This window comes from Pan paniscus, chromosome 6 (assembly GCF_029289425.2).
Source record: "Pan paniscus chromosome 6, NHGRI_mPanPan1-v2.0_pri, whole genome shotgun sequence".
NCBI classification, from domain to species: Eukaryota; Metazoa; Chordata; class Mammalia; order Primates; family Hominidae; genus Pan; species Pan paniscus.
Window position 1 is genome coordinate 174,320,740 of NC_073255.2, and position 12,741 is coordinate 174,333,480.

The 12,741-nt window shown below is 37.8% G+C and overlaps 1 protein-coding gene across 6 annotated transcripts in view; it reads right to left on the bottom strand.

Annotated features, from left to right (window-relative positions):
• Positions 1-12,741, bottom strand: part of DGKI (diacylglycerol kinase iota) — a 479,960-nt gene that overhangs the window by 131,216 nt on the left and 336,003 nt on the right. For all 6 annotated transcript variants that reach the window (XM_034965048.3, XM_034965050.3, XM_034965049.4 and 3 more), the window contains one exon: positions 12,364-12,464. In XM_034965048.3, the coding sequence (XP_034820939.1) occupies positions 12,364-12,464 (101 nt within the window). The remainder of the gene's footprint in view (positions 1-12,363; positions 12,465-12,741) is intronic.

The following is a 12,741-nucleotide window of genomic DNA, read 5'->3' on the forward strand; positions in this document are numbered from 1 at the left end:
GAATAGAGGAGTGGCAGAAAGACAAGAAGGGAAGGGCATATGAGAGAGATACGAAGTCCAAGGAAGCAACTCCTCTGTGGCCAATTGGATGGGAAGAGGGAAAAGGAGCAAGAGTGACAGTGAAGTCGTTTTGCATAGCTGTGGGGGTTACAACCTTCTGATACACTTACCTAACACCATGGACTCGTGGCCTGCTGAGCTGGAGAGGGCGAAAAAGAGCAAAGAAGGCAGCAGAGAGAGACTGTGAAAATAATGTAAAATTAGTGAAAACTGTGATGATGGAGGACAAAGACCACTTGTCAATGCCTCAAAGGCAGTTTGATAACACCTAAAATATAAGAAAATGGTTTCTGAGTTAGAATGTGTTATAGACAGAATTGGGGAAAGAAAATTCTGAAGGCTGGAGAAGAAAGAAGAGAAGAAAGAGAATGAAAGGGAACACTACACTCTCCAGGTGCCCATCGAAGCCCAGCCCACAACCCCTCAGGAGTTAGTAACAGATCCTTTTCTTTTTCTCTTTCCAAATCTTTGGCATTCATGACATGATAAATGGAAAAGCAGAAATGAGAAAGAAAATCCCAGGGAAAAAAAAAAGGAGATGTTAAAGCCTGGTCTTCTGAACAAAGACAAAAGTTGTCAGGTGGAGCATGAGATCCAATCATGGATGCTGTTTGTAATGGCCTTTTTCCTACTTCTGATGACTGCGGTTCACGCATTGACCGTGGTTATCCAGGAGCAAGTATGGGCAGAAGGCCCACATACTTCTCTTCTAATACATAGTAGGAACCAAAGGTCCAGACCAAATAGTGCTATGAAATGTCATCCTTGTCCAACTGAATATGTAAGTTTAATGACAATGATGTAAATGCCTACTTTTGATGAAGATAATTTCATTTCAAAGAAGGTTCCTAATGTTACATGCAATAAAGTACTAGGACAACAAGATGATATATATAATCTCTTGGCAATTATTCCTGGTGTTAAATGTGATATAAGCTTTTAACTGTGAGGTCCTAGCATGCCCTTGACAATGGAAATGAATATTCGTAAAATTCGTAGACACAGAAAGAACCACTACTGATATTTACTACCAGTGCTCAAGTACTTGGGAGGGAGATAACAAAGGCTTGACTGTGACACTGGAATCTTGGCTACATGGCCAGGCTAGCCAGATACATCTGAAAATCAAGATGAAATATTACATGTCTGAAAGGAAAGATTCATAACCATACCTAAAACTTCAATACTTGAAATGATGATTAGATACGCTGGTCCAAATCTCTTTCACAATTTCTACATCATGCTGTCTGTTACACTGCAGGGTGATGGTCAAGGTCACCAACAACTAGATGCTGGGGACACATTCAGTCACGCAGCCTGGAATTTCTGAGTTGATTAGATACATGTGAAGAATTCATGACAGAAAGATTTTCTAAAATCAGCTGAAGGGGCCCCAAACCTCTTTTGGGAAATAAAATGAATAAACAAATTATACATGGACAGCTTCTATGAGGAGATGTGAAATAGGGCAGTCTCAAACAAAGACATCCCTAGCAGCTGACAGCCTGGGGACATCTCTAATTCTGCTTACAGATGACTCCAGGAGACTGGCAGTGGACCAGTGATTCAGGAAACCCACTTGGTACTGAGAAAGACTGTTTTCCACCAGTGTGAACTAGGGAAAGCCTGAAGTTTTTATCCACGTAACTAGTGCATAAAATTGTGGTTCTGAGTCAATCTGCAAAGATGTTATTTTCAGATTAGCTTATACTTCCGCCCTTGATTCTGTTTAGTTCAATCAATGAATTGCTCTTATTAGCAAAGGCTACATTTTAACAGTGAAGGAAGAAATGAATATATAAAAAATACACATCCCATTGAGAATCAAACTCTGAAGTTTTCTCTGCTGACTATAGCGTCAGACTAGAAGTGACAGCCAGAAATTGAGATGGCTTTATATTCAGGTTTCCACTTTTAATTACTCAAATTCCAAATGGAGAATATTTGGCTTGGCAATAATTCATCAGAAAGAACTTTTAAGGAAAGGTCAGCATTCACCTTTTAGGTTTCCATTTTACTTTTCTAATTCAGACACTTCTGAATAATCAACTTGTACTACAATTCCCTGAATTTGGCATAGCAGGGAAATCAGGTTAAAAGATATAACAAGAGAAACACTTGAGAGCTAGCACTCACTGAAGCTGAATTTCCAGCACTTAGAACAGTCTTTGATACATAGTAGGTGTTCAATAGATCGTTGTTAAATGAAGAGTTGAGTGAATGAACTCAAGGATTTTGGTATGTGGGTGGCTCTATCTTGGCCTTAGTTCAAAAATCAGGTTATTAATACATAGCAAGACTCTGCTTTCGGAACTGAAGCAATGCATTCATGTTAGGATTGAGGCACTCATTTTCCCAGAGGCTAAAAGTTTGCTGATAGCACACAGCTGAGTCCTTCTCCAGAAAGGCTGCTACCTCACTCAAGGTTTATCCCCTTCCAGGGCAGCCTGATCTGTGTCCAATAACCCTTGCCTCAATTTAGAAAACTCAAAATGGCTGTCCCAGGTCCAAACGTCCCTGTGGGAGTCCTCAGTTGTGACTACAGCAAAGTTCAACATCTCCATCTTCCTGGTCCCACTTTTCTTGCCCTGCACAGCTGTGGTTCCGTCTTGGGAAATCCCCAATAAAACCCCTGCACACAAAACTCAGTCTCACAGTCTGTTTCCCCAGAAACTCAAACGATGACAAGACCTATGACCGCAAATTCTTTTAAATTAGTCTTTATAAAGAAGTAGGCTGTATACTAGAAAGTGCCCTGGATTAAGAGAGAAAATATATAATTTCTTATTAAAATCCCATCGCAGCAATGTAACCCTGCGCGAGGCAATCTTAAGTGTCCTTGTAATGATGCGTGTGGCCAGTGTATACAACAGCCCTCTGTAAACCATGAAGCCCTATGCAATTATTGGATGTTATTATTTATTATTAAACAGGATAGTTGTGACTCTGCAATGGCCAACACTGCACTACTCAAACCTTAGCAAGATGAATGAAAGTAATAATTTTATACAAAGATCTTAGAAGAAAGTCTTCAAAGGGAAGTCTAACTACCATCTGAGCTTACATTCCAGAGTTGTCAACCTGGTAAGACAGCAACCAAATGGACTAGGCTGGTCTACAAATAGTAAGAGTTGGCCATAATTTTGAGTATGTGTTACATAAAATAAACCAATGAAAAGAGAAAATATTATTTTGGGCAGAGACTTAAGGATCTACCTGCAATTGATTGCTCTCATTGCCAAAGGCTAAGTTTTAACAGTGAAGGAAGGATCAAATATCATCATCAACACTTTAGGCTCAGTTCTTTGTCTGAAATCTAACATTATTAACTTCTAATATAGCACAGCACCAGAGCATATTTTATTTTCTTATAAATAAAGAAAGCCTTTAGGTCATAAACAGAATTAGATGGCAAAGAAGTTTATATTAATAATAAGATCATATTTTGGCCCAATATTCCCTGGGTATCAGAGTCCTTTGAAATTAGAAAGACATAGAGTAGGCTCATCTATAAACCAAGACAGCCAGAAACTGGCAAGTCAGGCTCTATGTGCTTACAAAAAAACAATGAATTCAATGATCCATTTCCAAAGTAAAGGTCAGCAATTCTGCCGAACCCTGTCACTGTCTCTCTCCTCAAGCTATTTCAAACCTTCCTCTTTTTTTCCAGAACACTGATACTATCCATTTCCAACTTTCAACTAGTAAGCTTGCTTCTTCTTTTCCTGAGAAAATAAAAGCAATCAGAATAGAACTTCTGTTTCTCCCTAGCACCAAGTACACCAAGCTATCTGTATCTGTACTCCCTCCTCTGCCTTCTCTTGCTGTACTTGGGAGAACCTGCCCCACATTCCTGCCCACAACCTTCCATTGCTCACCAGGTTCCATCTTACCACCTACTCAAAGGCACTGCTCCTGCAGTTGGCCCTCTTCTGAATCAAGTTCTCTCTCTAGTGAATTGGTCCCACCAGCATACACACTTGCTGTATTATCTTACAAATTAAAAAAAAGAATCCTCCTTTGATTCTACTATATTCTTTTATAGTCATCATCCCATTTCTTTCCTTCATTTTATAGTTAAATACCTTAAAAGAGCAATCTGTGGTGAATTATAGTCATATGTCATTTAATGAAAGGGATGTGTTTTAAGAAACATGTCGTTAGGTGATTTCTGCATTGTGTGAACATCATAGAGTGTACTTAACACAAACCTAGGTGGAATCACCTACTACACACCTAGGCTATACGGTATAGCCTGTAGCTCCTAGGCTACAAACCTGTACAGCATGTTACTGTACTGAATACTGCAGGCAATTGTAACACAATGGTATTTGGGTATCTAAAATACCTAAACATAGAAAAGGTGCAGTAAAACTATGGTATTAAAATCTTGCTCTCGGCCTTAGCGCCATTTTTTTGGAAACCTCTGCGCCATGAGAGCCAAGTGGAGGAAGAAGCGAATGCGCAGGCTGAAGCACAAAAGAAGAAAGATGAGGCAGAGGTCCAAGTAAACCACTAGCTTGTTGCACCGTGGAGGCCACAGGAGCAGAAACATGGAATGCCAGACGCTGGGGATGCTGGTACAAGTTGTGGCACTGCATGCTACTGTCTAGAGCTTGTCTCAATGGATCTAGAACTTCATCGCCCTCTGATCACCAATCACCTCTGAGACCCACCTTGCTCATAAACAAAATGCCCATGTTGGTCCTCTGCCCTGGACCTGTGACATTCTGGACTATTTCTGTGTTTATTTGTGGCCGAGTGTAACAACCATATAATAAATCACCTCTTCCGCTGTTTTAGCTGAAGAATTAAAAAAAATAAAAAATAAAATAAAATCTTATGGGACCACTGTTGTATATGCAGTCCATCATTGATCAAGATGTCATTATGCAGCTCACATCTGACATTCACTTGACCCTATTTGCACACGAATCCTCTCTATGCACCTTCACATTTTTCACTCCACAATCTCGTGAGGCTACCACTAACTATCCTCTACTCCAATCCAACTACCAACTCTTAGTGTGCATCTTACTCAACTTCTCTGAAATGCTGACAGCTAGACAGCTTTTATGAGATATTTTTCTTTTCTCTGATTCCAATGAACAAGCTCTCCTGCTGTTTTTGTAGCTAACCATAGGCTCCTCCTTGGTATTGCTCCTTCTTGGTCTCCTTTGCTGAATCCTCTGCATCTTCCCTACCTCTATTTACCAAGTTGTCAAGGTCAAAACATCAGAGGCAACTGAATTTTACACTCTTATGCAATACAGCAAATCCATCATCTCATCCTACCAGCATTACCTCCAAAATGTAGCCAGAATCCAACTGATTCTCTCCAACTCTACTACTTTAACTCCCTCATTCCTATTGCCTGTCACCTGGAGTATCACATTAGCCTGGTACCTGCTGCCCTATTTCCATCATTGCAACCTGAAAATGTTCTACCTAGTAGCCAAATTTATCTAGAATAAATTCAGGCATGATACACCCCTCAAGTAGTTCCAACACCTTCTCATTACACTCTGAATAAAATCCAAAGCCTTCTCCATGGCCTATAAGCCCCCTCCATGTGCTGACCCTTTAAAATAACTTCCTGACTATCTCCATTCAACTAAGCAGGTTCCAGTCACATGGACATCCCTGACATTCATTAAATATACTAAGGATGCTTGGCCTTGGAACTTGCCATTTCCTCTGCCCAGGGATACTCTTCTAGAAATCCACATATACATGCACTCTTTTTGTTCTGGTCTCTCTTTAAATGTCACTTCTTCAGAAAGTCTCTTGCTGACCACCTTACCAAAAACAGGATCCTCTGTCACTGTTCTGCTTTACTTTCCTTTATAGCACTTGCTGCCATATTGTATTATTTATTCATTTGTCTGTCTCTCCACTGGAACATAAGTTCCAGGGCAAGCACTTTTCTGTATCTTGAAATAGTACTAGAAATACTTGAAATAGTACTAGAAATAAGGTAAGCAGTCAATTAATATTTGTTGAAGTTATGAATGGCTGATTTGAGGTTGGAGGAAGATCCAAAAACAGAAACTTGTCCAACAAACCTGAGTGTGATAAACTAAGTCAAAGTCAGTTTAAATGTAAGAAGACATTTGAAATGGAATCGTGAAAGACTGACATGTAAATTCTTACTTATGTTATTAAAGACATTTATATGAAAAATAGGAAGTACTACTTGGAGGAAGCAGAAAACACAGTGATTAAATAAGTATTCAAAATGTCAGCCCCTTAGACTGTTTGAGTTTTCTGTGCCTCAATTGCTTTATATGTGAAATGGGAATAACAGTACTATCTATCACACTGAGATGTCGGGTAAGTTAAATTACACAATATATGTAAAAAAGGCATTTCCTAGCTCACAGCAATAGTACAATGTGTGTTAACCATTATTATTATTATATTTTTAATAAAATGATAAATATAAGAGACAGACAAGAGATGGGAAAAGACAGTAAAAGAAACTAAGCACGAAACTCTGGGTAAATGTCAAATCGTGAAAATAGGAATAAACATAAACACACTTGCAAAATGGAAGGACAATGCCCTTCAGAGGACAAATTGACATCATTTAACTCCTCAGACAGATTTCAACTTGGAAAGCCTACCTCCACCAAATGGAGGTCTAATCTCTACTGAACAGCCCTGTTGTCAACTTGTTAAATGAGGGGGAAAGATTCAATTTTAGATGAAGCTATTGATAGGGAAAAAAAATCAGTGTTTTTAGCAAACTCTTGAAGCACAATGTACTTACATGGTTTCTAATGCTTATACTCATTATGAATGATGTTGGAGCTTTAAAAACTCTACTAAGGAAATATGCTGATGAAAAATTTTTTAATCCTGTGTAATTTCTATAAAACTAAACATTTATTATATTATAATCTGTTCTTAAGAAATGTCTAGTTTAACTACTGCATTTAACAGATAAGGAAACAGAAGCCTGAAGAAGACAAATGCATTGCCCAAGGTCACGCACCTAATTAGTGGTTAGACTGGATTTTCTCATTCTTGCTTATATATTTTATCTTTCTTTCATTATTTAAATGACGTTTGCTAGAAAAATAGGTACAGAATGTTTCCATAGCCCCATCACAGTTATTATCACATTTTTTAAAAAAAGAAAAAAGCTCCAGAAAATCAGGAACGAATTCTGTTGTTTTTTTTCTTCCATCCCCTGCTCACGGTAAGGACTCAATAAATGTACACTGAATAAATTATGTTATAATGTTGGATTTTCTAGTTTCATCTTTCAATGACTAACATCTAGTGTGGTATCTGACATATAACTGATGCAAACATGTAATTATTGAAAGTATGAATGCATGAATGGTTGAATGGCTCTACCATTTTGGCATAGTTAACAAATTCAGTTGAGCTCAAATATGCAAACTGGAAACAATTTTAAAAATCTTGATCCACCTCCTCTGATCATTTTGAAAGTGGGTTAGACTTAGTGACTTATTCCTAAAGAATAGAGTAGGGAAGGGGAAAAAAAATTGTAAGTCTATGGTGAAGGAACTTGGCAAATACCACCTTTACCAAATGATCAGGTTAACATCACCAGGGATGTCATGTGTATATCACATAAGTCTTGACATGATGGGACAAAAAGCCTACTTCACCTCTACCGTATTCTTTCCAAAAACCCATAAATCCAGTGTAATTATGAGTAAAACAACAGGCAAAGCCAGATTGGAAGATATTCTACAGGAAGCAGTATTCCCCCAAAACCATCAAGGTTATAAGAAAAAGAAAAGAAAAGAAAGAAAGAAAGAGGGAGAGACAGAGGGAGGGAGGGAGGGAGGGAGGGAGGAAGAGAGAGAGAGAGAGAAAGAAAGAAAGATAAAAAAAGAAAGAAAACGCTGAGAAACGGTTACAGATCAGAAGAGACTAGGGAACTATGACAACTCAACGCAATATGGTATCCTAGATTTGATCCTGGGATAGAAATTCCAAAAGTTTAGTTAATAGTAATGTAGCAATATCAGTTTCCTTGACAAACACACCATGGTAATGTAAAGTGTTTAACAATGAGAAAAACTGGGGGAGGAATGCACAGGAATGCCCTGTATTACCTTTGTAACTTTTTTGTAAATCTAAAATTATTCCAAAATAAAAATTTGTTGCAAAAAATTCAGTGGTGGATAACAGATGACACACTTAAGAGAATGTATTAGGACTTAAGGAAGGAAATTTGCAGGTAAACGTTCAGATCATCCTATATGGGCATTCAGTATTTACATGCTTCATAGATTTAAGTATCTTGTCATTACAGCAGATGTTTATACAAGTAGACACAATAAAAGTAAATTGAATGATTTAGTTACACTTTCTTCCCATAATCTTTCTGTGATATTTACCAGTATTTTCGATTCTATTTTTGAAAGTAAGAAAGTGAGTTGGAGGGTGGTGGTGTGTGCAGTTTGAAGTGAGCTGCCTCAAGCCAGGAAGAGTTCTACATAGAGGAAGTCAGCCTCTATGACCTACTTTGAGTCTGGTTTTATGGACTTGAAGACTGATGAGCAGTATGACAGCAGGGCCTCTCTAACAACAACCACCACAAGCATCATAGCTACCATTTTTGGAGAGCAGGCTAATGTGCCAGACTTCACACCAAGGGTTCCATATACAGCATTACATTTAACCCTCAGCACTGAATGGGGTTATAATTATATTTTCATTTTATAGATGAGAGATTTGATCATCAGAGAAATTAAATGACTTTGTCAAGGTTTCAACTGAGATTCAAACAACAAAATTTCTGACTTTTCTACTAAATCACCAAACAAGGAAATTCCATTAGGGCAAATGCTTAACTAAATACCTAGTTTGGTTAACGCTAACGATACTAGGATTGTACCCTATTTATTGATATATTATGCATTACATGTTACAAACATCCAGATAATACTGAATTATACTGAGATCATGTATGTAAAAGCATTGTCAAACACTGTATTTGATATACAACAAATGTTAATTCCCTATCCTTATAGACTACATCTGTTTTCAATTGGCTTCAAGCTGGTTTCTACTGCTTGTGTTTTAAACCCTAGATCTGTGTAAATTATCATGGCAATTTAAAAGTGCAGAATAAACTGGTGCTCAAACTGAAGTTTAACCAGTTTGCATGGGAATAGAGTTAAATTTTGGGGAATATCAAGTTATCTCAGATTTTTAAAAAATATATCATATGTCAGTGAATCTCTTCTGGGGTTAGAAATACAACAGATTTTTAAAAACAGATCATCCTTTGCCTAGATTATATGATTATAAGCTTTATTAAGGACCCACTTGTATACTTCTGTTTATGAGAGTGATTTTCTGATATCATTATGACAGATTTGCTTTAATTTTTTTAATATGGCCACTTTCTCTTTATGTTCTACCTCTTAAGTTGAATAGGCTGTCCCCTCTTGCAAACCACAACTATTATCTGAGGGTTGACAAATCCTATAGAGTGAGGAAGACTTTTAGTGTCTTACATAAGTCTGAAATTTACCAGCAAGAGCTGAGGGAAAGATTGACAAGGACTAAATTTTTCCAGGATATTATTTTAGAAGGATTGCCCCCCAGTGAGATGGGGCTAAATGGAAGAGGAATGGGAAATATCTGAAAGAGTATAGTCCTCTTTCTCTGTGCTAAAATAAGCAAAGCAATTTAAAGGGCTGCCATCCATTATTGTCAGGGAGCCCTGCATTATGGACGGAAGATGGGCTTTGTTAGGTGACAAACATGCGAGCTTTTTATCTAACGGGAACAATGAGCAAGATTCTGCTAAACGGTGATGGAAAAGAACCACATGCTGCCTGAAGATATCACTTGGCACACCAACAAGAAATGGAACTAACTTCAAACGCAGTACCATGCTACTGCTCTAGGTCAGTCTTTGATGACAATAAATGAATGACCTAAGAGGATTCACTCTCTTTGTTCTGGGATGCAGGTCAGAGTACATTCCTAGAGTCCCTTTTATCTAGATGTGTTGTGCAAATTTCACTTAATTAATGCTTCTGAAATAACATTTATTTTGGCATGCACCTCATATATGGACTTAAGCTTGCTTTTGTCTTTATACTCAGTTTGAGCCCTGTCAGCCTTCCCATGAATCTGTATTCTGTTTCAAGTTGGAACCAGGCAAAAGAGTAAAGGTTAGTAGGAGTGAATCCAGAACCTCAAAGGATAAACTTTCCTGAAAAACCACAGTTAGAAGCACCATCACCGCATATTAAAAGTAGAATGATTGAGTTGGTCACTTTTAATTCCAATTCTTTTATTGTTTTCTTCAAATCCAAATCATTGGAATGAATTTTTAAATCTTTAGAATAACTCCTTTATCCCCTTTTAGAGAGTTTATGTGTTCTTTGGGGTCCCAAAGATACTGCTCAATTTATTTGGCTTACATTTATGCCATATTTGACTTAAGAAGTTTCTTCACATAGAAATTTTATCACATATGCTGAGTAAAGCCCTTGCCAGAAAATGTCATCTTGTTGGAAAACCTCAAACCACAATTACCTCCAGGAATGGTAGACAGATAATTTCACAGAAAAGATAAAACAGATAATTGAAAGCTATAAATAAGCTTCAAATCTCATTTCAGCTAAAAATTTCAAATGTGTCCCCACTCCAAATTGAATTTCTTCAGAGTTGATCGTAAGCTGCAAAATATTATTTAAGATCTGTTACCTTCTTTTAAGAACTGTTAGCTATTTGTTTGGAAGCTTAAAACAAGAAAGAACATAAAACACTGTTCTTTATGATTAGTAACCTTTAGAACTTAATTTAATTTGCATTGTAGCTACACTTCCCATCGCAAAAATATATGTCTATCACTTTATGGATCAAATAGATTATATGCTAGTCTGTTGCTTATAAGTTCACTTAGATTAGAAAATGTAATATGTTGTTTACAGAAGGAAGAAATTCAGAGGTTTGGGGAATTGCTCCTCCTCCAGCTCACACTTTCCTATAAAAGGAAATGAGGGTAAAGTATGGAAGTGAGAAGGCTGGGGAGAAATTAAAAGATATTGATGTCTAAGGAAAACAACATAAAGGGTTTAGGAAGCTGAAGCAGCTGAGAGAATTAAGAAAGAAAATTCACAGCAAATTCTCTAGTAGATTCAGTGATTAGGCTACCAGGGATATGGCTCCTCACCTCGTGCCAACTCCAGATTGTAGAACCCTCTGTACCCACCCCTGGGATTATCCTTGGACCTCAGAATTTCCATCCACTAAAGCTTACTTCAGATCAGTCTCAGAAACCAGAGCTCAGAAAAGACCATCCCAGGAAGGCTTTCCTACTATTAATCCTGCCAGTTCTAACTATTTTCCTCTTTTACACAGGTAGCCAGGTCTACACTTAGAGACCATTTGGGGACTGGGTTCGTAAGTCTTTGGTTCCATATAAAAGTCATTTCTTTATATCAGCATCATTGCCTATTCCCTTGGACACCAGTTTTCCTTATCTTCTTTGACTTTATTGCAGTTGACTATTGGCTCCCACAATTAGGAAGGAGCCGAGAACCCTAATATCTAACACTCTCATGGTCTTAACTTCTGGCTTATTTTAACCAATTACCTCATAAATTATTATACAGACAGATTTAATGCAGTGATCAGAATGTACCAGAATGTAAAAAGTGTCCAATACATACTGATTGACTAGTGAGATGAACTAACAATTAGCTATGTATTCAAAGAAGCATACAGAAAATACAAACTTTCAGAAGTAATTCATACGTTGACTCAAGTGCAGGTTTCAAAAATAATGGCACCTCATCATCAATGAATCACTTTAATATCACAACGTTCCCGTAGGCCCTTCTCTGACATTATATAATAGCATAATATCTAGAAGTGTTGAATGTGCCTCTTTGCCACATCTCTGTGACGAATGAGGGCAGTGTTTGACAACGCAGCCTCCAAGAAGAGATCTGTGTTGTCTCAAGAGTTTTCTGGATGGTGCTATACCATTGGTATCACGAACTTTTTGCTTTCCTCATTTTAGGCAAATCTGAGACTAAAGTGGCGAATAAGCCAAGAGATCCTGACTTGGCATCCACAGCAGAATGATTTTATTCAGCTGCTTTCCTTTTCCAGTTCCTTTTTCTGTAGCCCATACATTATCACTTGGAGCTCACATGTTACTGTGTTTCACTTCACTTCTCTAACCATGATTTTCAGGCACAAGGGTAAATGAATCTACCCATCAAACCAAGGAGGATCAAGAAGCTGAAGATAGGCTGATCGCATGAAATCAATGAGGCACTTCCAACTTACAAGCTTCTCGGAGTTTCTCCTTGTCATAGTGGAATCCTTCATAGTCTTGTAAACTGATTTTGTTCACCCGGATCCTCAGACGATCTGGGACAGACTGGGGACTGCAAAACAAGAACCGAGTGGTCAGATACAAATGAGAGAGCGGAATTGGTAGCCATGCACCTGAAGGAATAAGGGCAATATTGTCTCTTCATGTTTAGAAGGAAGAGTTCACATTCAAACCAGAAAGGTGGGTTCCTTATCAGAATTGAACAGTGATCTGGAGAACACTTCTCCAGAAACCAAAAGTTTCTGGAATTTACATAAGAATATGGAAATATGCAGAAAGAGCCTTTGGAGCCCACTTTTATATCGTATTTTCTATTGATTTTTGAAAAC